The sequence below is a fragment of the Myotis myotis genome, unplaced genomic scaffold, assembly GCF_014108235.1.
Source record: "Myotis myotis isolate mMyoMyo1 unplaced genomic scaffold, mMyoMyo1.p scaffold_m19_p_2, whole genome shotgun sequence".
In the NCBI taxonomy this organism is placed as follows: domain Eukaryota; kingdom Metazoa; phylum Chordata; class Mammalia; order Chiroptera; family Vespertilionidae; genus Myotis; species Myotis myotis.
Genome location: NW_023416324.1, coordinates 26,931,409 through 26,957,093, shown reverse-complemented (window position 1 = coordinate 26,957,093; position 25,685 = coordinate 26,931,409). Strand labels below are relative to the sequence as shown.

Below are 25,685 nucleotides of genomic sequence, written 5' to 3'. Positions count from 1 at the left end.
GCATTCTGATGGAGTCCATAGGCTAATGCCACCGGCTGCACTCAGCCTCTACCTATGTACTCCTGCCTCCCCTCTGAGTTCTGGCATTTGCCTCCTTGGGCATTATGATCAGCTTTGATATTCACTAATTTATTTACTGGAGGCTGATCCTAGAACACAGGCACCTTAGAGGAGCTCAGTTTAGCAATGACTCCAATCTAGTTCTTTCTCTTAATCATGAACTGAGTGCTCCCAGCACAGCAGTACCACCATGGGGATAGACAACTTTCATCCCTTAATTAAAAAATATATATGTGTATATATATATATATATATATATATATATATATATATATAATGTCTTTATTCATTTCAGAGAGGATGGGAGAGAGAGAGACATCAATGATGAGAGAGAATCATTGCTCAGCTGCCTCCTCCATGCCCCCCACTGGGGATCGAGCCTGCAACCTGGGCATGTGCCCCTGGCCGGAATCGAACCTGGGACCCTCAGTCCACAGGCCGCATTCTGTCCACTGAGCCAAACCGGCCAGGGCTCATCCCTTAAATTTACCCATTCTCCACATTTGGTTGGTGGGAGTGGAGAAAGGCTTGGCACAAAGTGCAGATGCTAGGAGCGTGGGCTGGGTGGTGTATGTATGTCTGCCTTCACATCTGAGTTTAATCAGCTTCCAGTGCAGGTTCCCAAGCCCTTTATCTCACCGCACAGCATGCCAATTCAATTTTAAACGATTGTAACTGCACAAGCGATAAATATATTCTCATTGTAAACAAAAAATTGAACATTACAGATAAAGCGAAAGTGCCCAACACATACTTTGATTCATCTTCAGAGTGAGGTTATCGGGCTAGGGTATATTCTAAACATCTTATGTATGACTCAAATTGTGATCCTCGAGCTCCATTTCAGATCTAGTGAAACGTTGAGAGTGGAACCTAGGACTTTTTAATGAGCCCTTCAGTCATGGTGATGCTTCCTCAAGACTGAGAGCTGGCCTAGCCCCCCACTGCCGAGGAAATGAGCTGCACCGGGGCCGTAGCTGCGCCTCTGCCTCTCCATGTGTTCTTCCAGCTTCAGCTCCCCACAGAATCCATCCCTCCTCCCGTCAAAGTGGACACATTCCGAGCCTTGGCTCAGGCCCTTCTCTCCATCTTCCTCTTTCAAGGCGGTCCCTAACTGCTCCTGCTCCTAATACACCGGGGAGGGGGCGAGAAGGGGGGAGGGGCTGCCTCTGCTCAGGGCTCCTGGGCCTGGTCCTCTGGACCCGCCTCCTCCTCCATGCAGTCCACCTCCTCAATGCAGTCCTCGGGGTCTCCACCCTCCTCGGCCCTGGAGCGCAGCAGATAAGGGGTCCGGGGAGGTCCTCGTGTCCGGCCGAAGTTCCGGAGACTGATGGCAGGGGAGGGTGCTCCTGCACCCAGGAAGCGGCTGAGCAGCGGGGTCTGCGTGGCTGGCACCTGCCGAGCCAATGCAGGGGTCGCCTCCACCTGCAGACTCCGCTCGGGGTCGTCACTCATGCTGCGGGCGAGAGGACCGCGTGAGCGAGCTTCACCACAGGCCCACAGGCTGGACTTGCTCTCCAGAAGAGGGTGGGGAGGACTGAGCCACTGGCATCCCAGATGGTGGGGGGACCAGGCCCTCCTGCTGGGGCCACTCACCGCAGGTTGAAAGTTGAGCCCAGAAAGGAAGGCTTCAGAGACTCCGCCACCGTGGCCACCGTGTAGGGCGGCTGCACTGAGCCTTCATCCCAGTACAGGTCCTTCTCCGCCGGAGGCAGGTTCTGGTACATGTCATCCACGGAGAGCAGGGACACCTGGGGTGGGCCGCAAGTCACAGAGGCCCTCCTTTCCTTCACAACAGGGCTCTGCCCCCCGGCCACCACTCACCTGCAAGTTGCGGTCAATGAGCTGGTTGGTTTCAAAGTCATCATCATCCTCACCAAAGGGGTTGATGATCTGTTCGGCCACCTGCAGGTGGAAAGACAGTGTTTCTGCTCCATTCTCTGTCCCCAAAGTTGGGGTGAGCCCTGGGTTCATGTCTCTACAGAACACGCTGGCATGACCACCCAAGGTGCCCACCTTGAGCCAGCCAGCATAGAAGAAGAACTGCAGCAGAGTGGTGAGAGGCACATACATGTCCAGGTCCCCCAGCACTGGCCCCGGGTCCGGGCCTGGCTCCAGAGGTTTGGCGGCCCCTGCCTCTGGCTCCACAAACTGGCGGCCAACCAGGGAGAGGGCAAAGAAGGAGTATACTGCTATGGTCACCACCTGGAGAAGGGAAGCCTGGCTGAAGGGTCGGGAGAAATGCTGTCCCTGTCCCTAAGGGCCTGCGGAGGGGGATGCGTGTGGGGGTCCGACAAGTCATGAAAACATGTGGCAAGGTATGGCAGCACCGGAGAGCATGGGCTCATCTCAGTGGGTGTCCAGGGAGGAGGAGGCCTCCGCTGTTCAATGTCTCACTAGACTGAACTGCCCCAAGGCAGGTTCCATCTCTAATTCTCAGCGCCTCACACAGCACAGGACAGACGGACTGGGGAGGCAGAGGCCGTTACTTGGGTGTAGACGAGAGGGATGCTGATCCAGTCATAGTGAAACAGCATGCTGCACTTGGCTCGGTACTTGTTCAGCTCCTGGTGGAAAGCAGGAGGAGGGAGTCAGTGACGATGAGGAATGAAGAATGTGGGGAGAAGAGGGGAGCCCAACACACACTGGGCCTGGGACAGGTCTGGAGGCTCATTCTGCTCTCAGAGGTGTTCCCAGGCTCGGGTGCCTGTGATGGGAAGCAGTTTAGCAAAGTAATCGTAAGCACAGAGCTGGAGCCAGATTGTCTGAGTATGATCCCAGTTTGCCTAATTAGTTGTGTGACTTGGGCAAATTTCTTTTCCACTCTCTGCTTCAGTTTCCACATCTGTGAAAGGGGGTGGTAATAAAGGTACCTACCTCAAGGATTGTGAGGGTTAAATGAGTTAATAAAGTACAGTGCTTCCAACAATGTGCAGTACCTAGTTGGCACGATGGAAGTGTTAAATACTAAAATTATGATTCCAGTTTGCAGAGCTAGGGGAAGGAGGGCACAGGGCCTGATCCTAGGCGGACTCACTTCCAGGAGCAGGCAGAGAGCAATGTCATCACGGATTCGCCCGTCGCTCCGGGCCTGGGCCGCCAGGTTGGTGAACCAGACACAGGGGACCCAGTACTTGTTGAAGTCAGACTTCAGGCTCTCAAACTTTTTCCTTTCTTCCTGAGACATGAAACCTGCAGAGAGAAAGTGGGTGGAGCCTAGACTCTGCCTCTAGATGCTAGGACCCTGGAGCTTCCCCTGGGGGTCAGACCTCCCCTCCCAGGAGGCACAGGCACCTGCATCCACCACGTGCTCCATGGTGGGGAAGCGCTTAAGCACCCGGGTGCTGACCGAGCGCAGCACTAGCACTGACGCCAGGTTGGCATAGCGGACCAGGGTGCGGCGCAGCAGGCGGCCCTGCTGGTCCAGGCCGTGCACGCTGGCCGAGATGACGCACATCAGCTGGTCCGGCAGCGGGATGCTTGTGTACTGGGCCCACCAGCGGTTCACCACCAAGGTCACGTAGAAACCTGGTTGCCACCAAGGGTAGCAGGGATGGGAGGGAAAGATGAAAGGCCTGGGAGTCGGCGTGTCCTGCCCCTCAGCCAGAGCGCCTGGTCCAGGGCAGGTTGAACCAAGGCAGAGGGAAGGACACGTTTGGCTCCGGTGCCCTGCCTCGCTGTCAGGAGGACACCCTCTTCCTCTGGTCTGACCACGCTGGGAGGAAGGAGGGCAGCCCTTCTCAGGCAGAGAAGCGGTGGTTCAAGGCCAGGCGGTTCACGAGCCCTGCCTCCCATGCGGGTGGGAATGGGGTGTCATCTCTCCCCAGCTCCCCTCCAGTACCAGAGGTTGGTGATGCCAGCCAGCAGGTAGCTGGGGCCTTGTTTGGAGTGAGGGTGCAGCAAGTGATAAGCAAGGCCTACCGCCCTGGAAATCCCGGACCCGGCACACAGCTCCCATGCCTCTGAGCCTGCTCTGGTTGGTCTCCAGGCTGGGCTACTGGGGTAAATCTGACCCTCAGAGCTGTCAACCCCACCCAAAGGTCAGGGAAGAGGGTGAGGATGCCAGGGAGAACTAGAGGATAGCCTCACCTAGGACAAAGGACAAGGGGATGAGGTCTGCAGAGCGGTTGCAGTATCGGGCCACCTGGGCATACACGAGCCTCTGCTCCTGGGTCAGCAGCAGCCTGGGAAGGTCCGGTGCAGGCCCGGGTTAGAGGGAGGCGGGCAGCCCAGTCCCCCACAGACCAGCCCTGAGGCCTCACCCTCGCACCGGTAGGTGATGCTGAGCAGAGCGTACAGGACGATGAAGAGTAGGAACTCCTTGTAGAGGAGCTTGTAGATGCTTCCCCTCCAACGGAGAAGCAGCCCCGAGAAGCCTCCGAAGCGGGCCTCTGCCACTTTGAGGGTGTACGACACCGTCATGGCGCTGGGGGCCTGGAGGAGGGCACGAGAGCTGCCCCCAGAGCTGTCCCCTTCCCCCAGCAAGCCTTCTCTTAGCTTGCCCTCTTCTCGTCACCGAGCTGTTCCCCAGGCAACCTCCTTCAGCGGTGGTCATACACACCCAGCCTTCACCTGTGTCAGTGGGCAAGGTGGGGGGAAGCTGCCAGGGACAAAGCACAGCTCCCCCCCCCCCCGCCCCCTAAAGGTCAGTGGTGCGGGGGTCATGCCAGAGTGGGTGGGACAAGGGAGAGCTGAGATCTAGGCTGTCTCATACCTGAGGCTTCCCAGGGCTCCTCTTGCACTTGCAGGCCTAGGAATAGTCAGATCTTGAACCGCCGAAGACAGGAGATGCAACTCCAGTCCAGACCCTCCACTATCCCTTGGGGTCTCGCTCTCCGAGCTGGTCTCCTGAGGCCTAGGGCATTCTCACCCCCACCCCATACCTGCCTACCTGCTCTGGGCAGCAGCCAGTGTTGAGGAAGGAGAACTGGGCCAGTGTTCACCTCACACACACTTAAGTACCTCCTGGGCCCATTATGTTTGACTGGACTGAGGTTATCATTGATGGATTGAGGCTGTCATCCGCTTCCTCTGGGCCTGGGAACTGGATATGTCTCCTACCACTGCAGGGCTGGGCTGGCCTTCGAATGGCAGAAGTGCCATCAGCACTGACCCCACAGCTCACACAGATGACACCATGTCCTTGAAGTCAGGATGATAGGGATTACTGTCCCATGCTGGTCCAGGTGAGAAAACAGATGCATGATAAATTGTTACAATTAGAACAGCTGCTGATCCCAGAGCACTGACTAAGCGGCAGGCACTGTGCCCAAGGCAGAATCACCCTCTGGCAGAATCCTCATTGCAACCCCAGGAGGTAGGAATCATCCCCACCTCACAGATGAGGCTCCAAGAAGTAAATGACTTGCCCAAGAACCTACAGCTGGGATGTGTTGGAGGCAGGATTCAAAGCTGGAGCTGATGGACTTCAAAAGCTGGAATTGGCCTATCTGGGCCTACACAAGGGCTGGCACCCTGAAGCCAGGGTCCTGTCCCCAGCCACACTGCCAAGCTTCTAGTCCAGGCTGGGGGGAGAGGGCGGGGCCTGGCCTGGCCCTTCCCCGTTCCCCTTCCACAGGGCTGATGAGACCACAGACCTGGGACTCAGCCCTAGAGACGCATCCCCCTTCAGCCGTGCCCAGCATCCTGACTCCTAGGGAGCCTAGGATCTGGAGTGGCATTTCCACTTCTGGGCTTCAATTTCTTTGTTGTTCAAACAGAGGAAATAATACCGGAGGCACCAGGTCAATTGCCCACCCAGCACCAAGTCGCCCACAGAAACCTGGGAGTGGTGGCCCCGTTTCTGGCCTGTATTGGGCAGCTCCTTCCCCCACACTGTGAGCTGGTTCCCACGCACAAGTGTTTGCTGAGGAGGAACCTTGGGAGTCAGACAAACCTGGGCTTGAATTCCAGCCCTCTGTAACCTGTACAAGTTACCTACCTACCCTCTGAATCTGTTTCCTCTTCTGCAAACCAGGATCAATAACACCTTCCTCACCGGGCAACTGAGAGTATCAAAGAAACGATGCCCAGACAGAGCCTGGAGCACGGCGGGCATTTAGCCCCGGCTGCTATTCCCATGAGAAGCCAAATCTGTTCCCTTCGGTTTCTACCTACTGGTCCACTGTTGCATCCCAGAACCAGGCAATCCTTCAAAGATGAAGAGACACAACTTTCCCCTGATGCCTCACTAGCCTGTCCCCAAAGCCATGCAATGCCAGGGCCTGGCTTCTAAGCGGGATACCAGGACACAAGGCCCTCTGAGATGCCCCGTCTCACCTTTACCAGCCTCTACCCAGCTCCTTCTCACTGTTCCTTCACCAGCCAGCTCAGAGCACCCTCTGGGAAGCCTGCCACGATTTTCCCCCAGGTCACTCCTCAAAACCCTCTAGGCTTCCTCCCTCCTCTTGCGGCAGGTAAACACACTGGTCTGCGGTCTCCCCTCTAGCACATGAGATCCTTGAGGAGAGCATTGGATCTGATTCATCTTGGTAAAGCTGGAGAGGATTTGAATCCAGGCAGTTTTTCCTTTCTTTTTTCCTTTTATTTTTTGTCCCTTTTAACATGAAAGACATCTGATCCACCTCCCTCTTTTTCATAAACAATTTATTGGATGAGCAAGGTCTAGAAACCTACTCATGGCCTGACTAGGGCCCAGTGAGATGTCAATATGAGGACAGAAGAGGACTGGTGTGTGTGTCCATCTCAGAGGACGAGGTACCAGCTCGGGGCCTCTGGCCATCACGGCCAGGCAGCCCTTTCCCAAGCTGTGATCTGTGGCTTTCCTGGAGCATTCGGGGCTGCTTCCCACTGACAGAGTTTCTTGTACCTGGGAAGCCAGGCTCCAGACTGGAGGAGCTCAGTCCCTGCGGTCCTGGGGGCCTCTCTCTGACTGCAGACCTTGAGGGCAACCCCGCTGGTTGCATTGCAGTCCTCCACCCCACCCGCCTCTGTGGCCCTCACACTTCTGCCTGTTACCAACTCTGGATCGCTGAGCTGCGGATTTCCCACAGAGCCACCAGTCGGGGCACAGGACCTGAAGCCTCACCAGAGGACGGGGCTGATCCCAGGCCCCAGCCAACCCCTCCCTCCTGAGTTCGCTTATCTCCCTTCCCAGCTGCTGACAGGTCCCTGGGTTTATGGCCCAGGAGAGGAACCACTCCAGCCGTAAATCACCTGGCCCACCCTTTTTTATCATCCTCTAGCCCTTGCCTCTCCTCTTGCCTGGCTCCCTCTCATCTAGCCCTAACCACCAGTGACCCTCTCCCCTCCTCACAGCCGAGAGCTGGATTGACGGCTTGGCAGTTTACAGCACGTAGGCTGGAGCCAGACTCCGCCTGAACGACCTCTGTGCCCCTGGGCAAGCCACTTAACCTCTGTGCTCAACTTCCCTACACACACCTGCCTCACAGAGTTGTTATGAGTATCAAATGAATTCATACTTACAAAGTGCTCAGAATAGCAAAACAATTGGTAAGTAGGAAATGCCTTCAAAGACCACCTGAGGTGTTTTCTTTTTTAAAATATATCTTTATTGCTTTCAGAGAGGAAGGGAGAGGGAGAGAGATAGAAACATCAATGATGAGAGAGAATCATTGATCAGCTGTCTCCTGCACGCTCCACGCGGGATGGAGCCCGAAACTCAGGTATGTGCTCTTGACCGGAATTGAACCGTGACCTCCTGGTTCATAGGTCAATGCTCAACTACTGAGCCACACCGACCGGGCCTGAGGTTTCTTTAAAGCTGAAGCCAATAGTCCCTCCTAAGTCCTAGCCTTACTTGGCATCTCTCATTCTTGCACGACTCCCTTAGCCTCTGTGACCTGACACTGTTCAGAGATTTTTTTTTTTTTTTTTAATATGGAACACTTCAGCCCTAGCTGGTTTGGCTCAGTGGATACAGCGCTGGCCTGCAGACTGAAGGGTCCCAGGTTCAATTCCGTTCAAGGGCACATGCCCGGGTTGTGGGCTTGATCCCCAGTGGGGCTCGTGCAGGAGGCAGCAGATCAATGATTCTCTAGCAAAATTACAGTTATGAAGTAGCAACGAAAATAATTTCATGGTTGGGGGTCACCACAACATGAGGAACTGTATTGAAGGGTCGCGGCATTAGGAAGGTTGAGAACCACTGGAGCCAGATCCTTCAAAAGGAACTCAATGGTCATAAGTCCCTTCCGGGAAGTTTCATCTCCTATCGCCAGAGAGGAGACTAAAAGTCTATATTACATCCAGACAAACTTTGTCACAAGCTATCATGTCTCCCACCCATTCTTCCACGGCCCCACTCATCTTCCTAGAAATCACTTACCCTACCCTACCAGGCTTATGTTCCCCTTCCCCTTTCCCTATTAAGATGGTATTTAAACCTGAATTCTAAGCCACATGAGTTACTCATTTTCCCTTGGTTATATCCCATGTATACATACTGATACATGTTAATAAACTTCCGTTTGTTTTTCTTTCTTCTCTTTTTTTTTAATCCTCACCCGAGGATATTTCTTCCCATTGATTTTTAGAGCAGATTGAGTGGAAGGGAGAGGGAGAGACAGAGAGAAACACCGATATGAGAGAGACACATGGCTTGGTTGTCTCCCGCACGCCTCCGACTCGGGCCGGGAGCCTGTAACCGAGGCATGTGCCCTCGACCAGAATCCAACCCGGGACCCTTCAGTCCGCAGGCTGATGCTCGATCCACTGAGCCAAACTGGCTAGGGCTGTTTGTTTTTCTTTTATTAATCTGTCTTTTTGCTAAAGAATCCCATCTGAGCCCTGACCGGTTTGGCTCAGTGGATAGAGCGTCGGCCTGCAGACCGAAGGGTCCCAGGTTTGATTCTGGTCAAGGGCATGTACCTTGGTTGCAGGCACATCCCCAATAGGGGATGTGCAGGAGGCAGCTGATCGATGTTTCTAACTCTCTATCCCTCTCCCTTCCTCTCTGTAAAAAATCAATAAGATATATTAAAAACAAAGAAGAATCCCATCTGAAAACCTAAGATGGGTGGAGGTAGTTTTGACTCCTCTATAAAGTCCTAACCACAGTACCGTAGACTTGTAACTGTATTTGGAGACAGCACCTTTAAGAAGATATGTAAGTAAGTTAAAAGGAGGCCTTGACCTTGCTCAGCATGGCTCAGTGGTTCAGCATCGACCTATAGACCAGGAAGTCAGGGTTCGATTGCTGGTCAGGGCACATGCCCTAGAGGGGGCCTGCAGGAGGCAGTCAATCAATGATTCTCTCTCATCATTGATGTTTCTAGTCTCTCTCCCTCTCTCTTCTCTCTGAAATTAATAAAAATATTTTTAAAAAGGAGGCCTTGAGGTGGGCCCAGATCTGATCTGATGTCTCTTTAAATTATTGATTGATTGATTTTAGAGAGAGAGAAAGGAAAAGAGAGAAACATCTATTTGTTGTTCCACTTATTTATGCATTCATTAGTTGATTCTCTTTTTAAAATTTTCACCCTGAGGACATGTTTCCATTGAATTTTATTTTATTGTTAAACTTATTTTTAGTTATTTTTGCTAATCCTCACCTGGGGTTATTTTTCCATTGATTTTTAGAGAGAGTGGAAGGGAAGGGGAGAGAACAGAGAGAGGAACATCGATGTAAGACAGGCACATCCATTGGGATTGGTTGCCTCCTGCATGCGCCCCCACCAGGCCAGGGACTGAGCCTGCAAGTGAGGCACGTGCCCTTGACCGGACTCAAACCCGGGACCGTCAGTCCACAGGCCAACACTCTCTCCACTGTGCCAAACCAGCTAGGGCTTTGTTGAATTTTAGAAAGAGAGAAACATCAATTGGTTGCCTCCTGTATGCGCCCAGATCAGGGATTGAACCCAGTACCTAGGTATGTGCCCTGACCAGGAATCAAACCCGAAACCTTTGGGGTAGGAGACAATGCTCCAACCAACTGAGCCCAGACCAGAGCTCATTGGTTGATTCTTTCTATAAATATATATTTTTATTGATTTCAGAGAGGAAAGGAGAGGGAGAGAGAGAGAGAGAGAAACATCAATGATGAGAGAGAATCATCCATCAGCTGCCTCCTGCATGGCCCTTACTGGGGATGAAGCCTGCACCCCTGGCATGGGCTGATGGGGAAATTAACCGTGACTTCCTGCTTCACATGTCGAAGCTCAACCACTGAGCTACTCTGGCCAGGCTCATTGGTTGATTCTTTATTTTTTTTCAGAGATGAAGGGAAAGGGAGAGAGAGACAGAAACATCAGTGGTGAGAGAGAATCACTGATCGGCTGCCTCCTGCACACCCTCTAGAGGGGATCAAACCCGAAACCCAGGCTGAGCCAAACCAGCTGGGGCATTGGTTGATTCTTGTAAGTACCCTGACTGGGGATAGGACCCGAAACCTTGGCTTATCGGGAGGGTTCTCTAACCAGCTGAGCTACCTGCTCAGGGCTCACTGACTAGGGTCTGTCTCAGAAGAGATCAGATTAGGACATAAAGAAAAGATCTCGTGAAGTCAGAGGGAGAAGACTGCGTCTGCAGTCTCGGAGGAAGTGAACCTTCTCAACACCTCGATCTTGGACTTCCAGCCTCCAGAGCGGAAAGAAAATAAATTTCTGTTGGTTAAGCCATCTAGTCCCTGGTATTTTGATATGTCAACCCTAGAAAACAAATATACATACATTTTGTTTATTTTCCAAAATAAAAGTGCAATAACAAATAATGCCTTTTCAAACTATACATGCCTCGGCCCCATTTCCCCTGTGGATTTGTCCCTTCTAGCCCCAGCACTACCATTTCCCCCGTGGAAAGTTGTTGACCTATAGGACAAAGATCAAACTCCTGAATCTGGCAATGAAAGCGTTCCTGCCAAAGCCCATCTCCTACTCCCCCTCATATTTTTTTTAAATATATTTTATTGATTTTTCACAGAGAGGAAGGGAGAGAGATAGAGAGTTAGAAACATGGATGAGAGAGAAACATCGACCAGCCGCCTCCCGCACACCTCCCACTGGGGATGTGCCCGCAACCCAGGCACATGCCCCCGACCGGAATCGAACTTGGGACCCCTCAGTCCGCAGGCCGACGCTCTATCCACTGAGCCAAACCAGTTCCGGCTCCCCTCATTTGAGCTACTAGTGTTTCTCCTCCATATCTCAGGCTGTTTTGGTTTTCCCTTCAGTGGCTGTGAAGGGCAAGGTTAGAGAAGTAGGCCGTTGAGGGCCTGATGAGGGGTTGAGTGGGATAGCTATATGGAAGGAAGATGAAATGGAGATGAGACTAAAAGGCAGGGAGACCAGCAAGGTCCAATAGCAATAATTCCAACCGGGGAGACTGTGACCCAGATTAGGGTGCGGGGGAAAGATGAGTGAAGTGGATAGATTTCAGAGATATTTGGGAGGTAAAATTGACATGTATTGGGCACTCAAAAAATATATTTTTAAAAGATATTTTTATTGCCCTAGCTGGTTTGGCTCAATGGATAGAGCGTCAGCCTGCGGACTGAAGGGTCCCGGGTTCGATTCCGGCCAAGGGCACATGCCTGGGTTGCAGGCTCCATCTCCGGTAGGGGGCGAGCAGGAGGCAGCCAATCAATGATTCTCTCTCATCACTGATGTTTCTATCTCTCTCTCCCTCTCCCTTCCTCTCTAAAATCAATATAATATATTTAAAAATAAAAAAAAATAAAAAATAAAATAAAAAATATTTTTATTGATTTCAGAGAGAGGAAGGGAGAGGGAGAGATAGAAACATCAATGATGAGAGAATCATTGATTGGCTGTCTCCTGCATGCCCCCTACTGGGGATTGAGCCCACAACCCAGGCATGTGCCCTGCCTGACGGGGAATGGAACCCTGACTTCCTGGTTTGTAGGTCAATGCTTAACCACTGAGATGCTGGCCAGGCTAAAAAAATATTTGTTGACATTCCTGTTTTTTCTTTCTTTTTAAAGTAAATAGAGCTTCGGCCTGCAGTCTGAAGGACCCTAGGATCGAATCAACTCCTTCCCATCAAGGGTACATACCTCTGTTGCAGGCTTGATTTCCCAGCCCTGGTCGGGGTGCGTGCAGGAGGCAACCAATTGATGTGTTTCTCTCACATCGATGTTTCTCTCTCTCGGTCTCTCCCCCTCCCTTCCACTTTCTGGAAAAATAACCTCGGGTGAAGATTAACACAAAATAAATAAAAGGAGGACTAGTTCTTTTTATTTTTATTGATTTTAGAGAGTGAGGAAGAGAAAGAGAAACATCAGTGTAAGAGCAATACAGTATGTGCCCTGACCAGGAATTGACCCTGTGACCTTCCAGTGCACAAGACAGCACTTCAACCAACTGAGCCACACCAGCCGAGGCCTGACTGCTCTTTCTAACGTAGGCTCTTTGGTTACTCCTCTGTTTACTTCCTTTATAGCACCTTTCACAGCCTGCAATTACCTTATTTATGTATTTGCCTGTTGTATGTGTCCATCAAGCAGACTGTAAATTAAAGGAGGGCCGTATCCTTGCCCAGCCTCATTCAGACAGTGCCTGGCACTTAGCAGGTGCTCTCCATAAATCTTTGAGAACTGATTGGCATAATATTGGCTGAGCCTATAGAGCAGTGGTTCTCAACCTTCCTAGTGCCGCGACCCTTTAATACAGCTCCTCATGTTGTGGTGACCCCCCAACCATAAAATTATTTTCGTTGCTACTTCATTAACTGTAATTTTGCTACTGCTATGAATCGTAATGTAAATATCTGATATGCAGGATGTATTTTCATTGTTCGCGACCCACAGGTTGAGAACCGCTGCATAGAGTGAGGGCAGAAAGGGGAGGGCAAGGCCAGGAGGAGACTATGACAAACACTCCAGAGGGGCTAAGACCCCACCTCTCTCTGCCTCTGGCCCTGGGAAGGGTCGGCATGCACCAGGGCCCGAGGGGCCCAGATGGCCCCGGACCACCTGCCCAATTGTCCATTGCTAGGTCTGAGAAAATCCAATTCCCATTCTCCCCTTTCTGGCCTTCTGGCGGCTGACTCAGGGCAGTGGGGGTTTCCAGAAAAGGGAAGAGGGGACCCCGCTGGAACCCTAGATCTGCCCGTCGCGTGTGGAAGTGGGTAGCAAAAGCTGTGGCCTGGCGCATGGTAAAAGCCTTGAACGCCAGGTCTGTTTGACCCCAAAACTCAGTGTGGCAGCCCCACTCTACCCGGCTCCTCTTGCGCAAGCCAGGCTCGGCTCGGGAGTCTGCAATTCCGCCCAGGCCCGGAGGGGGGCAGCACTGGGCTGCACCTGGGGGCACTGGCCAGGGACTGAGGCATTTAAAGGGGAGTGTGGAAGACGCGGCAGGGTGAAAGCAAGCGTCGGGGTCTCCTCTTCCGTTTTCTGGAAACCCCCGGTGCCGTGGGGAAACTCCCCAGAAGCCCAGAACTCACTCTGACTTCAGCATAAACCCCGAAGACGGGGAAAGAAATGGGCGCCCAGTCCCCAGGGCGGGTGGGGAGGGGCGGAGCGGCGGCTGGCCCCACACCCTGGAGGAAGCCACGTGGTGACCTGCAGTATGGCTGCGTCTTTAAGGCGTGAGCAGGGGGCGGGGCCTCGAGGCGGGACGGGCGGGTGGGGGCGGGGCTTCCTGGTGATCAAGCCCGCGGAGGGTGTGGCTTCCCGGTGACTCGCCGCCAGGAAGGGGGCGGGCTCTCCATGACGAGTCGCCGGGGAGGGGGCCGGCGTTCATTGATAAAAACGACGGGCTCCCTCGGGCGCGAGCCCAGCGTAGCAAGTCCAGACGGCGTCCCGCGCGGCCCCGCGGGTGGGACCGAGATCCAGCCCGGCCCGCGCTGCGACGCACGGCCCGCATGGAGCCCGCGGCCGGCCTCCTGTCCCCGCGCCCCTTCCCGAGCACGCCCGCTCCGCCCGCGCCCCCCGCCGGGCCCGGGCCGCCGCCGCCGGATGCCAGGCCGGGACCTGAAGTGGAGACGCTGGCCGCGCCGCCGGCGCCGGACCCCGGGCGCCTCATCACGGACCCAGGCAGCGGCCGCACCTACTTCAAAGGCCGCCTGTTGGGCAAGGTGAGCTCGGGGTGGTGCTGGCGAGGGTGCGGGGGGCCTTGCCAGCCTCTTGGCCCGCGCCGGGCGCGGTGGGGACGCTGGGGATCTCTGCGGGCCCGATCCGGCCTCCCGGGGAGCACATGCCTGATGCCCCCTCCTTACAGGGGGGCTTCGCCCGCTGCTACGAGGTCACGGACACAGAGACCGGCAGCGCCTACGCGGTCAAAGTCATCTCGCAGAGCCGCATTACCAAGCCGCATCAGCGCGAGAAGGTGGGCTCGGGCCCGGGCCTGGCGGATGAGGCGCGGGGTGGGGACGGTGGCGTGGGAGCCCCTGAAGGATGACGATCCTGCTGCACCCCCATTGCAGATCCTAAATGAGATTGCGCTGCACCGCGGCCTGCAGCACCGCCACATCGTGCGTTTCTCGCATCACTTCGAGGATGCTGACAACATATACATTTTCTTGGAGCTCTGCAGCCGAAAGGTGAGGGATGGTGATTCGGGGTGAGGGGATCCAAAGCTGGAGATCCTGTCTCTTCCTCACGGAACACGGGTTGAGGGAGGGCCAGGGAGGGCGGTCCAGGGACTGAGGCGGTGGTCCTCTGTAGTCCCTGGCCCACATCTGGAAGGCCCGGCACACCCTGTTGGAGCCAGAAGTGCGCTACTACCTGCGGCAGATCCTTTCGGGACTCAAGTACTTGCACCAGCGAGGCATCTTGCACCGAGACCTCAAGCTGGGTGAGACTCCTGGGCCAGGGGGCCAGGGGTCGGGGTGGGGGTGGGGAGGCTTAGAAAGGAGTGTGACACACCTCTCTGCCCCCTTACAGGAAATTTTTTTATTACTGAGAACATGGAACTGAAGATGGGGGATTTTGGGCTGGCAACCCGGTTGGAGCCCCCAGAGCATAGGAAGAAGTGAGTGTTTCAGGGGGTGGCACAGTGAGTGTGTGACGCAGATGACTGCCTGACAGGCAGCACCCCTGTGGGAAGCAGGATGATTGCCTGGTGTGTGTGTGTGTGTGTGTGTGTGTGTGTGTGTGTGTGTGGCAGATGGGGAAGATGATGGGCTGTTTGTGTGTGAAGGTAGAGGTGGCAGCCTGGGTTGCTGGGGCTGGTGGAGAGGCTGAGGGCCCTATGGGTGCCTGAATCCCTGAGACAGATCGGGATATAAGGATTCTTGGAGCTGTATGACCAATCTTGTGTGGATGGGGGCAGGTGACACAGTATTGTGTGTGAGAGACAGACAGAGAGTGTGGGAATGGCAGATGACACCCTGTATGTAAGAAGACCTTGCTGTGGCCATGACTGGGTGTGAGGGACACACAGCATGTGTGGCAGATGAGTGTTTATGGGGGATGTGACAGCTGGTGTTGGTGTGTGTATGTGGCACAGACCGTAGGAGGTGACAGCCCGTATGGGTGTCTGACAGATGGGAGTGGGGGAAGGAGGAAGGGATCAGTGATGGGCTCTCTGTTGACCCTGGAGAAGGGGGCTGGGTTGGGGGGGCAGGCCCCCCCCCCCCCCCCCCCCGGTCCTACAGAGCAGCTGAGCAGCTGGGCCAGGCAGGTGGGCGGGGACTCAGCTGCCATCCCCAGCATCCATTGTCCCAGGACAAGCAGGAGTTCTCTGGCCTTTGGTGACAGGCAGCTGCTTTGTCTGGACTCACAGTGGGGGCGGGGATGGGGCGAGGGCTCGCTAGGCTGGGCCTAAACCCTCCCCTCTCCTCCCCTTTCCAGGACCATCTGTGGTACCCCTAACTACGTGGCTCCGGAAGTGCTGCAGAGACAGGGTCACGGCCCAGAGGCAGATGTGTGGTCCCTGGGCTGTGTCATGTGAGTCCCAGGTCATCTGCACACAGATGGGTGCACGGGTGGGGCATACCTCCCACTTTACTCCTGACCCCTTATCTCCGCCCACAGGTACACACTGCTATGTGGGAGCCCCCCCTTTGAGACAGTCGACCTGAAGGAGACGTACCGCTGCATCAAACAGGTTCACTACACGCTGCCCGCCAGCCTCTCACTGCCTGCCCGGCAGCTCCTGGCTGCCATCCTTCGAGCCTCGCCCCAGGACCGCCCCTCAATTGACCAGATCCTGCGCCATGACTTCTTTACCAAGGTCTGTGGGTACAGACACCTCCGTCCAGTTCGCACATCCCCAGGGGATGGAAGGGGGGCAGGTGCAGGACCCTCCCTTTTCTGCTCACATGGCTCCACTCCTCAGGGCTACACCCCCGACCGGCTCCCTATCAACAGCTGCGTGACAGTCCCAGACCTGGTACCCCTTAGCCCAGCTAGGATTCTGTTTGTCAAAGTTACCAAGAGCCTCTTTGGCAGGAAGAAGAACAAGAGTGAGTCTGGGATGCCAGTGGTTTTGAGGGTACAGAGTGGGGGGGGTGGGGGGTGTTACATACACATACATGGTGGTGGGGTGAGTACCTGGGAGCCCCTGGGGAGAGCGTGTGTTACACAGGCTGTATCATCCTGTGGGAAGCAGGATACTGAGGGCTCCATCTGCCCCCATCCAGGTAAGAACCGTCCCGAGGAGCGGGACGAGGTTTCCTGTCTGGTGAGCGGCCTCACTCGGACGTCCATTGCCCATCAGGATGCCAAGCCTGAGGTGAGGTGCTCACACGGGCAAGGGTTCCCTGACTCACCCCACCCTAGCAGCTGCGGGAAGCTCGGGATTAAAGAGGCTGGTGAAGCATCTGGCCTCGTGGTGGCCTAATTGGCTGTGTCTCATTAGCCAGGCGGGGCTGACCTGGGCTGACCTGGGGTGACCTGGGTGCCAGGGCAGGGCTGAGCCATGGACTCTCAAAGATTTGGATTTTGCCCTGACCGATTTGGCTCAGTGGATAGAGCGTCGGCCTGCGGGCTGAAGGGTCCCGGGTTCAATTCCAGTCAAGGGCATGTGCCTTGGTTGCGGGCACATCCCCAGTAGCGGGTGTGCAGCTGATCAACGTTTCTCTCTCATTGATGTTTCTAGCTCTCTATCCCTCTCCCTTCCTCTCTGTAAAAAAACAATAAAATATATTAAAAAAAAAAAAAAAAAGATTTGGATTTCGGGGCCTATCTCACCACTCCTTTCCCTTACCCAATCCTCCAGGCTCCAGCAGCTTCTGGTCCAGCCCCCCTCAGCCTGGTAGAGACAGCGCCCGAAGACAGCTCACCCCGTGGGACACTGGCGAGTAGTGGAGATGGTGAGCAGCCAGGAGTATGAGAGGTGCTAGCGGTTACTGGGCTGAAACCAGGGACCAGAGGGGAGGAGGGAGCAAGAGGACATGGCCTGCGTCCTAGGGGACTAATGCCTAATTCTGAGTACCCGTTCCCGTTAGGGTTTGAAGAAGGTCTGACCGTGGCCACAGTGGTGGAGTCGGCGCTCTGTGCTCTGAGAAACTGCCTGGCCTTCATGCCCCCAGGTAAGGTTGGGGTCTGGGACATGTGGATGGTGGTGGAAGCTCTTTGGCTGGGAGGCCAGGAACAGGCCCTACTCCTTCCTCTCCCATGACAGCGGATCAGAACCCGGCTCCCCTGGCACAGCCAGAGCCTCTGGTGTGGGTCAGCAAGTGGGTTGACTACTCAAACAAGTTTGGCTTTGGGTATCAGCTGTCCAGCCGCCGAGTGGCCGTGCTCTTCAACAATGGCACACACATGGCGCTGTCGGCCAACAGAAAGTAAGTGCTGTTATGGGGTGTCTTGTATCCAGGCCATTGTACCCAGCAGGGCTGCACCTTGGTGTGTGCTCCTGGGCTCGGGGCCTGGGCTCCCTGTGACCTCCGTCTCCTCCCCTCCAGGACTGTGCACTACAACCCCACCAGCACCAAGCACGTCTCCTTCTCTGTGGGTGCTGTGCCTCGGGGCCTGCAGCCTCAGTTGGGTGTCTTGCGGTATTTCACCTCCTACATGGAACAGCACCTCATGAAGGTGTGTGGACTGGGATGGGGCACATGGAGGACTAACATCCTGGTCCCTTCCTGTTCCCTTTTGTGGAGGGGCTCAAAGCTAAAGGCTGAACCTCTAAGGGAGACATCAGTGGAGAGGGCCCTGACTCATGTCAGACGAGTGACTTGCCTCTGCTCCCAGGGTGGAGATCTGCCTAGTGTGGAAGAAGTGGAGGTGCCTGTCCCCCCACTCCTGCTGCAGTGGGTCAAGACTGATCAGGCCCTACTCATGCTGTTTAGTGATGGTACGGTCCAGGTAAGAGCTTGTCTGGGATTGGGGAAGGTCGGGAGGCCTAGGATGGTGGGGAGGAAACGACTGGGGACCTAGGGCCTGATCCATGCCACCCTCCTGTGCACAGGTGAACTTCTACGGAGACCACACCAAGCTGATCCTCAGTGGCTGGGAGCCCCTCCTTGTGACTTTCGTGGCCCGCAACCGCAGCGCTTGTACTTACCTTGCTTCCCACCTTCGGCAGCTGGGCTGCTCCCCGGATCTGCGGCAGCGGCTCCGCTATACTCTGCGGCTGCTCCGGGACCGCTGCTCAGCCTAGGCCCAGCCTGCAGAGCGGGCTACCACCCCAGCCCTCAGGCCTGAGGCCGGTGCCTGTAAGGCTCTGGCCCTGGCCTCTGTGGCCCTCCCTGTCCCTTTGGTGCCTCACTGGGGGCTCTGGGCCTAATCCCCCAGGGAATCAGGGACCAACTTCACTGGGGTTGCAGGCCGCCTGTCGTAGCTGCCTCCTACCCCTTCTCCAAGAAGAGCCTGAGCCTTAGCCCCCAGCTAGGGGGCGCTATTTATGGACCACTTTTATTTATTGACAGATTTATTTATTGGGATGTGCCGCCCTAGGGAGGGCCTCCTCCTGGGATAATAAACCGTTTTGCAGAACTTGGATGCCTCCTCACTCGTAGTAGAGCCCATGGACCGTGGCCACTGCAAAGAGCGAGGCGTTGGTGAAGGTGGCGGAGGCCAGGCCGTCATGTGCCCCGTCCCAGAGCGCACGGCTGACCACGTGCACGCCCTGGCCCGTGTGCTGCCCCAGCACCACGCTGCACACCAGCTTGTAGCGGGGCGGGCTGAGCTCTCGCAGGCGCGTGTGTACCAGTTCGCACAGCTCCCGCGCCAGGGGCCCTGCCTTGGTGCCAGAGTAGACTGTGTCTTGTAGTTCTGTGGCCAGCACTTCCTCCAGGGCATGTTGTGTTCGCGTGGCCTCCCAGCGCTCCCCAGGCGCTGGCTCAGTGCGATATGAGGGTGCCATCCGCCGAGGAGGTGCCAGGAGCAACCCGGAGAAGCTGATCCTTGAGCCTAAAGGCGGCATTGGGCCCAAGGATGGTCGCCGGCCCCCAGGACCCATGCCTGGTCCAGCCAGCGAGTTGCGGCGGGAAAAGGATGAAGTCAGGCCCAGCACTGAGCCGCGGCGGGAGGCTGGGCCCGGACCTGCTGGTCGGGCCTCATCAATGCTGGGCAGATGGCCTGGAGGCCGGACCAGCGATTGTTTCAACCCGGGGTCTTTGGCAGTCTCCTCCTCCTGGCGTCCGGGGGGCACAGGCCTACCAGCCATGGACCTGCTGGCTGAGAGACCCACCCTTGGGTTGGGTGGCCTTCACCTTTGAATACCACTCATTTTCTTACTTGGTAGTAAGGTTACCCCCTAACCTCTTCTTACCTGTGTTTTTGAGACACGGAAATCAAATAGTCCAAGGCTGAGTGGATTCCTAGGTGCTTAGAGGATTAAGTGCTGTTAGGGACATAAACAAGGAAAGAGATGCTGTTTAATTGTCATCTTGGACTCGACCCTGTCCCTTGAGCTCCTTCGCCTGGACACTGGGGGTCAGCCAGCAGGAGAAGGGGTGGAGGTATCTGTTTTTTGCCTCAGCCCAGACAGTGGTGCCTTCAACCCCTAACCAGAAGGAGGGACGGACAGACCCAACTCCAACCCACAGGTCCTAGCCCTGTGGGTGTTAAATTCAGTCATCTTCCACCCCCACCTGCTTCTAGGACGGTGGGCACAGATTTCTCCCCACACCTGGCTGAGGCTGGGGGTGGGTGATACAGGAAGCTCCTTCGCCCACTGCTTTTGGCCTCAGGCCCTACCTCCAGAATCAGTTCTTGGATGGCAGCTCTCTTCTGAAATCCCTGCAGGCACCCTGTCACCTGCAGCCTTTGGCCTCCAGCTCTCACAGCCTGGGTGGCCTGACCCGCAGGTGGGAGAAGAAGGGCCCCTTGCCTGTGTTGTGGAGTTGCCATGGGTTGCTGGGCAAACACTCCTCCCTTCCTGGTTCCCTCCCTCCCTCCGGGCTCTGACTTAACCTGGGAGTGTTACTCCTGTGAGCAGGTGCTGAGCGCAGGGTGCCTGAGTCACCAGGGGAGAGGGGACAACTGGGGCGCAGAGCCCAGGAACATTCCACCCCGACAAGGACAACTGGGAGCAGATGTAGCAAGGGGTGCTGGTCAGAAAGGTGCCCCTACCCCAGGGCTCTGAAGCCACTGTCCATTTCTCTTCTTGTGAAGAATGCCTCTTCGCTCTTCCCTTGTGAGTCTCAGAGGCCTGGGATATGGGGAGGCCTTGAGGCTGCTGCGGGGGCGGCTGCTCGGGAATCAGGATGTGGGCCCACAGGAAGGAGCACATCATGACTCTATCGTCTCTCCTTCAGTCTAAACAAGGACAAATATTTCCGCTCCCTGAGCAGAGCTAGGGTGGGGCGTGGCTGACTTCCTCAACTCAGGGCTGCCTCAGCACAGGGGAGGGGGGGCTCACTCAACTAGGCATCCAGCCTTCTCCGACCCCTGCTGACCAAGAACTCAGGGGCTGGTCCCCAGCTTGCCACGCCTCTTGGGTTGCATTTCAGGGATGCCAGAGGCCATGACTCCTTTGTCAGAGCTGACACCTCCTCACCTGGCCCCTCTGGGAGAGACAGGACTGCCGTCTCCCAAATAAGCCGTGCCTGGGCCCTGAGAACCTGGGCTTTCCCTTCCTGGCCTGTGTTATGAAGTTGCCATGCGTTGCTGGGCAAGCACTCCCTTCCTGGTTCCCTCCCTTGTTGAGGGGGGTTTCCCAGACCTGGCTAACCTGATCCTCACTCTGTGCGTGTGGGTGAGGGGTAGGAGGGCAGGGAGTTAGAACTCCGAACCCAGGACCGGCAGGGCCAGGGTGCTTATGCCCTCCGATTCTGCTTAGGGCCCCTCTGAAGTCTGAGGTTTTTCCTGGGCCTGTGGGAGATGGGCGGGGCCTCCTCAGGCCAGGCTCCAGTTTCCTTGGAAACCCACAGGCTTCCCACCCTAGTCGGCCTGGGCAGGCTCCCAGCTGGGGCCTCATTTGCAGTTAGCTTCTCCTCCCCCATTTAGTCTGCTCCAACTCGGCCTCTTTTGGTCCCCTCCCTGGGTCCCCAAGCCGAGCCTCTGGCCTCCTCTACCAGCCTCTGATGCCTTCTTCAGACACCTGGGCCTCTCCTGCCCCATCCCTCAACAGCTTCTCAGCCAGCGGGCCTCCCAAACCCCCGCCCCTCCCTCTCTGGCCTTTCTAGTCTCTTTACCAACTGGAAGGCCTGGCCAGGCCTCCTGCTCCTTCCCAGCTACTGCCTCCCACATACGGACCTACAACAGGCCTGCTAGGCTATTTCACTCACACCCCTGCCCCCGCCCACCCATGGAGGCCCCTGGACTGGTGCATGGGGGAGCTGAGCGCTTCTCCAAAGCCCTCCGAAGCCTCGTCAACAATCGCCTGTACAGGTGAGGGGGTGGGTCCTCTCTGTGGGTTTCCATAGCCCTGAGTGCAGGAGAGGCGGGGAGTTAGGACTTGACCCTCTTGAACTCAGGGGCCATAATATCCCCAGACCAGAGGTGGAGGGCAGCGGGTGACCGTGTGGCCTGAGGCAAAGGCCTTCCTTTTTTGGATGTTGGGCTCCTAGCAAAGAGCCCCCTGCCCCTGGATCCGGAGAGATGGGAAGTAGCTTGAGTCCCTCCCTGGGGAGGCAGAGGAGCAGATGACCCTGTCCTAGGAACTGGGGATTTACTAGAGGAACGAAGTTCAAGAGATTGAGCCAGTGTCTCAGACAGGAAGTGGTTCAAGGGTGCTGTCTGGGGCTCAGTGTCTGCCTAGGACACAAGGGGTCTGAAACCAGGAATAGAGAATGGGGGCAGGCTGGTCGGGAGAATTGGCATGTAGCTTGCTGTCCCCACTGGCTCAGAGCCAGGCTCCTCACAAAGGTGGCTGAATCCCATAACCTACTGCTTTGGAGGCCACAGGCCTTGGAACTGGGACCAGGAGGCTTCAGGAAGTCAGCTTTCATCCCCTGCCTCCTACCCACGTTATTGTCAGAGGCCAGAGGCTGGGGCCGGAAGTGATCATGAAGATGGAAAATGTGGTCTGGCCTCTTGATGGTGCATTACTGCTGTCTCTGTACCATTATCCTCCCACCACCTCTTGCCTGGAGGAGGCTGAAAAAAGCTGAGTGTGCAGTCTGTGGAGGAAGAGCAAGCAGCGTTTCCCCTCCCCCAAGACTCGGGCTGGGGAGGAGAGGGTATGTGCAATCCATCAGCCCTGGAGCTTCTTCAGTGATCAAGCACAGCCACCTCCTCCCAGACCGGAGAGTTTGGGATTACCGTCCCATTTCATGGGGGAGCAAACTGAGATTCAAAGGTAGAAAGTCACTTGCCTGAGGTACCATAGGGTGGAGCTGGGACTAGAACACAGGCCTTTGTATTCCAAACCTTCGGCTGGAAGAACTAAGCCTTGTCTCGAAGACACAGAATGGGTAAAGGCAAAGCCTAGAGTTGCACCCTAGACTCCGGCCTCTTCTCCCCTGGCTCTCTGCCCGTCTCTTCCACAGTGATGTTCGCTTTGTGGTCGGTCAAGAACAGCAGGAGGTGTTTGCCCACCGGTGCTTGCTGGCCTGTAGATGCAACTTTTTCCAGCGACTTCTGGGCCCAGAGCCAGGCCCTGGGGTGCCTAGCCCGGTGGTGCTAAGCACCATACCAGCGGAGGCCTTCCTGGCAGTGCTGGAGTTCTTGTACACCAACAGTGTCAAGCTGCACCGCCATTCTGTGAGCCCACTGGGCAGAGGTCTGGGGGGCGGGTGGGGGGGTGGGGGAGGGTGGAGAGGAAGCGGGGTTGAGGAGCAGGGAAAACTCTTCCACTTCAACCACCACTTTGCAGGTGCTGGAGGTGCTGACAGCAGCGGTGGAGTATGGGCTGGAGGAACTGAGAGAGGTGGGTTTATGGGCAGGCCCCTCTCCTTTCCCTTGCCTCTGATGGGTTCATTTCATACCCTTCCTCACACTCATTCTGTCCCGGAGAGGAACATGTACCAACACCGGGAGAAGTATCTTACTGTGTTAATAGGCATTTATGTGTGCCTGTGTGCAAAAGGATGCCTGCATGCCTGGTGTGTGCTGGGGGAGCATATGGGGTGTTTATGGCTGGTGCCGTATATACCAGATAAGAGCCTTCATCCTTGTTCTTCAAATAGAAATAGACATGAAAACTCTCCTTTGTGGAGGGCTGGGCTTGCCAAGGCTTAGGCCCTGGTGATTCCCTGTCTCCCCGGCCTGGGAGTCCATGGGCCTGGGCCTGAGCCTGCTAGGAGTCTGATGGCTGACGGTTCCAAGCCTGCTCACTGCTTCTGGGATGGGTGGGGGTCTGGGGGCAAGGATACCTCAGCACAACCTACATTCATTTCTGTTTCCAGCTATGTCTGGGGTTTGTGGTGAAGGTGCTGGACGTGGAGCTGGTTTGTGAGGCTCTGCAGGTGGGTGTTGCTGGACCCAAGCAGGCAGTCCCCAGCGTGGAGGGCTGGGCTACTAGTACACGGCCTCTCATCGCTACCTTGATCTCCCTTATTCTGCTCCCAGGTGGCTGTAACCTTTGGCCTGGGACCTTTGCAGGAGCGTTGCATAGCCTTCATAGAGGCCCACAGCCAGGTACAGCTCCCCATTTTCGTACAACCCCACACACCTCATTCTGCTCCTCCCTGACCCACTCCTGGACCCACAGGAAGCACTTCGGACCCGCGGCTTCCTGGAGCTGTCAGCGCCCGCGTTGCTGCTCCTACTGCGCAGTGACAAGCTCTGCGTGGATGAGGCCGATCTGGTCCTGGCGGCCCGGAGCTGGGCGCGCGTGGGAGCGGTGAGCGGGGCGAAGGGGAGCGCGGGCTGAGGGTGCTGAAGGATCGGGCTGCCAGAACCGGCGAGCGGGCCGTGGGCCAGGTGCCCCGCTCCCCGCCCGGGCTCAGGGCTGGTGTTCGCAGGCGGTGCTGGAGAGGCCTGTGGCCGAGGTAGCAGCCCCAGTGGTGCGGGAGCTGAGATTGGCCCTGCTGGCCCCGGCGGAGCTGAGTGCCCTGGAAGAGCAAAACCGGAGGGAGCCGCTCATCCCGGTGCGGAGGCGGGGAACCAGGCTCAGAGCCACTCGGCAGCGTGGGGTGGGGGGTGGCACAGGGTCTGGGGGGTGAGGGGGGCACCGTGGGACTCCACCGTGAGTGACCGGCCTTCCCCTGAAGGTGGAGCAGATCGTGGAGGCGTGGAAATGCCACGCTCTGCGAAGAGGAGACACGGCCCGAGGTGCGTCGTGCCGCCGCCGGAGGGGCACCCTGCCCCGGGAGCATCACCGCTTTCTGGACCTGCCCTTAAAGTGAACGAAGGCCAGGTCTCGCGAGGAATGCCGGGCCTCCCCTAAACTACATCTCCCGACATGCTCGGCCCTCTGAGCGGGCTTCCGCTCCCACCATGCTCGGCGAGCGGCGCGCGGGAAGCCCCGGGCCGACCGGGCGCAGAGCTCTGTGGGCGGGGCCGAGGAGGGGCCGGGAGGGCGCGGGCGTGCGCTGGGCCCCAAATCGTTTTCCCTGGCGCCATACCCTAACCCCACCCGGCCCCTGGGCACTCTCGTCCGCCCCATTTACTCTGGCACTTCCAGGCTCAGCCCCTTCTTTCATTCCAGACCTGCCTCCTGGAGGCCGCTTTGTAACTGCCCCACGGACACCTCAGACTCTGTTCGAAACCGAGCCTCCTCGTCTTTCCCGGTTCCGACCCCATGTGTGTCCCATGTCCGTGAGCGCCGAGCCCGCACCCGGCCCCTGGCGTCCTCCCGCTCGCGCCTGCTTCCGCCGCCTTCACAGGGACCAGGCCGCGGCCTGTGCCAGGCCCAAGTGTGCCTTCGGACATAAGGGTTATTTTAAGCTGCCCTTTCGTAGGGGAAGTTTATGTTTATAAAGGAATCTCCATGTGTAAGGGCGCCTCCCTCTGTCCCAGGAGAAGGATGACTCATCACGAGGAGCTCGTCGGTGGAAAGGCGCCCCTGGGAGCCGACCGCCCTCACCTCCGGCCCCGCTGTTCTCCTCTCGGCGGGAGGTGGAGTTCCAGTGGGTGCTTTAGGCCGCGCAGGGACTTCCTCATTCTCCCTGGGCCTCTCCATGTGCACACCAAGTGCTCACGTTAATAAACGTGCTTTTCTCTTGTTAACCTGTGCTTTTGTTATGGGGTCTCAGCCAAGAGCTCAGACGAGAGGAAAGGTATTTTTTCTCCTTGACAAGATTTTTACAGCTGTTTCAGCTCTTTCCGCCAGTCTGTCCGCGCAGGAATTACGGAAACAGGAGAATTACCTCCTCGCGCCCCGAAGCCGCTCTCACAGCGCGGGTTTGCCGGATTATCATCCCGACGCCCCGCTGTTTGCCGGGATTATCATCCCTATGCCCCCCCCCCG

The 25,685-nt window shown here is 56.5% G+C and overlaps 4 protein-coding genes across 11 annotated transcripts; 2 read left to right on the top strand and 2 right to left on the bottom strand.

The window, feature by feature from the left end:
* Positions 1-814: 814 nt before the first annotated feature.
* On the bottom strand, positions 815-4,581 carry BEST4 (bestrophin 4). The gene is made up of 9 exons (XM_036352594.1): positions 4,331-4,581; positions 4,150-4,244; positions 3,355-3,588; positions 3,098-3,252; positions 2,550-2,627; positions 2,077-2,265; positions 1,885-1,965; positions 1,657-1,811; positions 815-1,516 (listed from the first exon to the last, which is right to left on the bottom strand). The coding sequence occupies exons 1-9, from the start codon at positions 4,480-4,482 to the stop codon at positions 1,234-1,236; spliced, it is 1,422 nt and encodes a 473-aa protein (XP_036208487.1). The 5' UTR covers positions 4,483-4,581; the 3' UTR covers positions 815-1,233.
* Positions 4,582-13,690: 9,109 nt separating this feature from the next.
* Positions 13,691-18,880, top strand: PLK3 (polo like kinase 3). Of its 5 annotated transcripts, XM_036350120.1 has the most exons (15): positions 13,756-14,073; positions 14,217-14,324; positions 14,422-14,538; positions 14,663-14,792; positions 14,882-14,969; positions 15,791-15,886; positions 15,974-16,172; positions 16,278-16,404; positions 16,582-16,673; positions 17,160-17,253; positions 17,389-17,472; positions 17,565-17,727; positions 17,848-17,977; positions 18,137-18,250; positions 18,354-18,880. In XM_036350120.1, exons 1-15 carry the CDS (start codon positions 13,861-13,863, stop codon positions 18,543-18,545), a joined length of 1,947 nt encoding a protein of 648 aa, XP_036206013.1. In that variant the 5' UTR covers positions 13,756-13,860; the 3' UTR covers positions 18,546-18,880. The 5 variants fall into 5 exon arrangements, with proteins under 5 accessions (XP_036206010.1, XP_036206009.1, XP_036206011.1 ...); XM_036350117.1 differs by having other exon boundaries at positions 13,691-14,073; positions 14,217-14,538; XM_036350119.1 differs by having other exon boundaries at positions 13,755-14,073; positions 17,848-18,250.
* On the bottom strand, positions 18,874-20,595 carry DYNLT4 (dynein light chain Tctex-type 4). Of its 2 annotated transcripts, none has more exons than XM_036350126.1 (3): positions 20,462-20,595; positions 19,659-19,730; positions 18,874-19,564 (listed from the first exon to the last, which is right to left on the bottom strand). In XM_036350126.1, exon 3 carries the CDS (start codon positions 19,551-19,553, stop codon positions 18,894-18,896), a length of 660 nt encoding a protein of 219 aa, XP_036206019.1. In that variant the 5' UTR covers positions 19,554-19,564; positions 19,659-19,730; positions 20,462-20,595; the 3' UTR covers positions 18,874-18,893. The 2 variants fall into 2 exon arrangements, with proteins under 2 accessions (XP_036206019.1, XP_036206018.1); XM_036350125.1 differs by lacking the exon at positions 20,462-20,595 and adding an exon at positions 20,087-20,165.
* Positions 20,596-20,679: 84 nt separating this feature from the next.
* BTBD19 (BTB domain containing 19) lies at positions 20,680-25,444 on the top strand. Of its 3 annotated transcripts, XM_036350123.1 has the most exons (9): positions 20,680-21,721; positions 22,822-23,035; positions 23,148-23,201; positions 23,680-23,739; positions 23,843-23,911; positions 23,985-24,116; positions 24,238-24,363; positions 24,487-24,632; positions 24,924-25,444. In XM_036350123.1, the coding sequence occupies exons 1-8, from the start codon at positions 21,639-21,641 to the stop codon at positions 24,619-24,621; spliced, it is 873 nt and encodes a 290-aa protein (XP_036206016.1). In that variant the 5' UTR covers positions 20,680-21,638; the 3' UTR covers positions 24,622-24,632; positions 24,924-25,444. The 3 variants fall into 3 exon arrangements, with proteins under 3 accessions (XP_036206016.1, XP_036206014.1, XP_036206017.1); XM_036350121.1 differs by having other exon boundaries at positions 24,487-25,444; XM_036350124.1 differs by lacking the exon at positions 20,680-21,721 and adding an exon at positions 21,733-22,631 and having other exon boundaries at positions 24,487-25,444.
* The last annotated feature ends 241 nt before the right edge of the window (positions 25,445-25,685 follow it).

Excerpts from the sequence above, each read along its gene's own strand:
- BEST4 (XM_036352594.1), bottom strand. The coding sequence starts at position 4,482 with ATGACGGTGTCGTACACCCTCAAAGTGGCAGAGGCCCGCTTCGGAGGC. Across the intron at positions 2,628-3,097 it reads CTCTCTGCCTGCTCCTGGAA|GAGCTGAACAAGTACCGAGC; the intron begins GTGAGTCCGCCT and ends GCTTTCCACCAG. Across the intron at positions 1,517-1,656 it reads GGCTCAACTTTCAACCTGCG|CATGAGTGACGACCCCGAGC; the intron begins GTGAGTGGCCCC and ends TCTCGCCCGCAG.
- PLK3 (XM_036350116.1), top strand. The coding sequence starts at position 13,706 with ATGACGAGTCGCCGGGGAGGGGGCCGGCGTTCATTGATAAAAACGACG. Across the intron at positions 16,405-16,581 it reads TGGCAGGAAGAAGAACAAGA|GTAAGAACCGTCCCGAGGAG; the intron begins GTGAGTCTGGGA and ends GCCCCCATCCAG. Across the intron at positions 16,674-17,159 it reads ATCAGGATGCCAAGCCTGAG|GCTCCAGCAGCTTCTGGTCC; the intron begins GTGAGGTGCTCA and ends CCAATCCTCCAG.
- DYNLT4 (XM_036350126.1), bottom strand. The coding sequence starts at position 19,553 with ATGGCTGGTAGGCCTGTGCCCCCCGGACGCCAGGAGGAGGAGACTGCC.
- BTBD19 (XM_036350123.1), top strand. The coding sequence starts at position 21,639 with ATGGAGGCCCCTGGACTGGTGCATGGGGGAGCTGAGCGCTTCTCCAAA. Across the intron at positions 23,036-23,147 it reads TCAAGCTGCACCGCCATTCT|GTGCTGGAGGTGCTGACAGC; the intron begins GTGAGCCCACTG and ends ACCACTTTGCAG. Across the intron at positions 23,740-23,842 it reads TGGTTTGTGAGGCTCTGCAG|GTGGCTGTAACCTTTGGCCT; the intron begins GTGGGTGTTGCT and ends TTCTGCTCCCAG.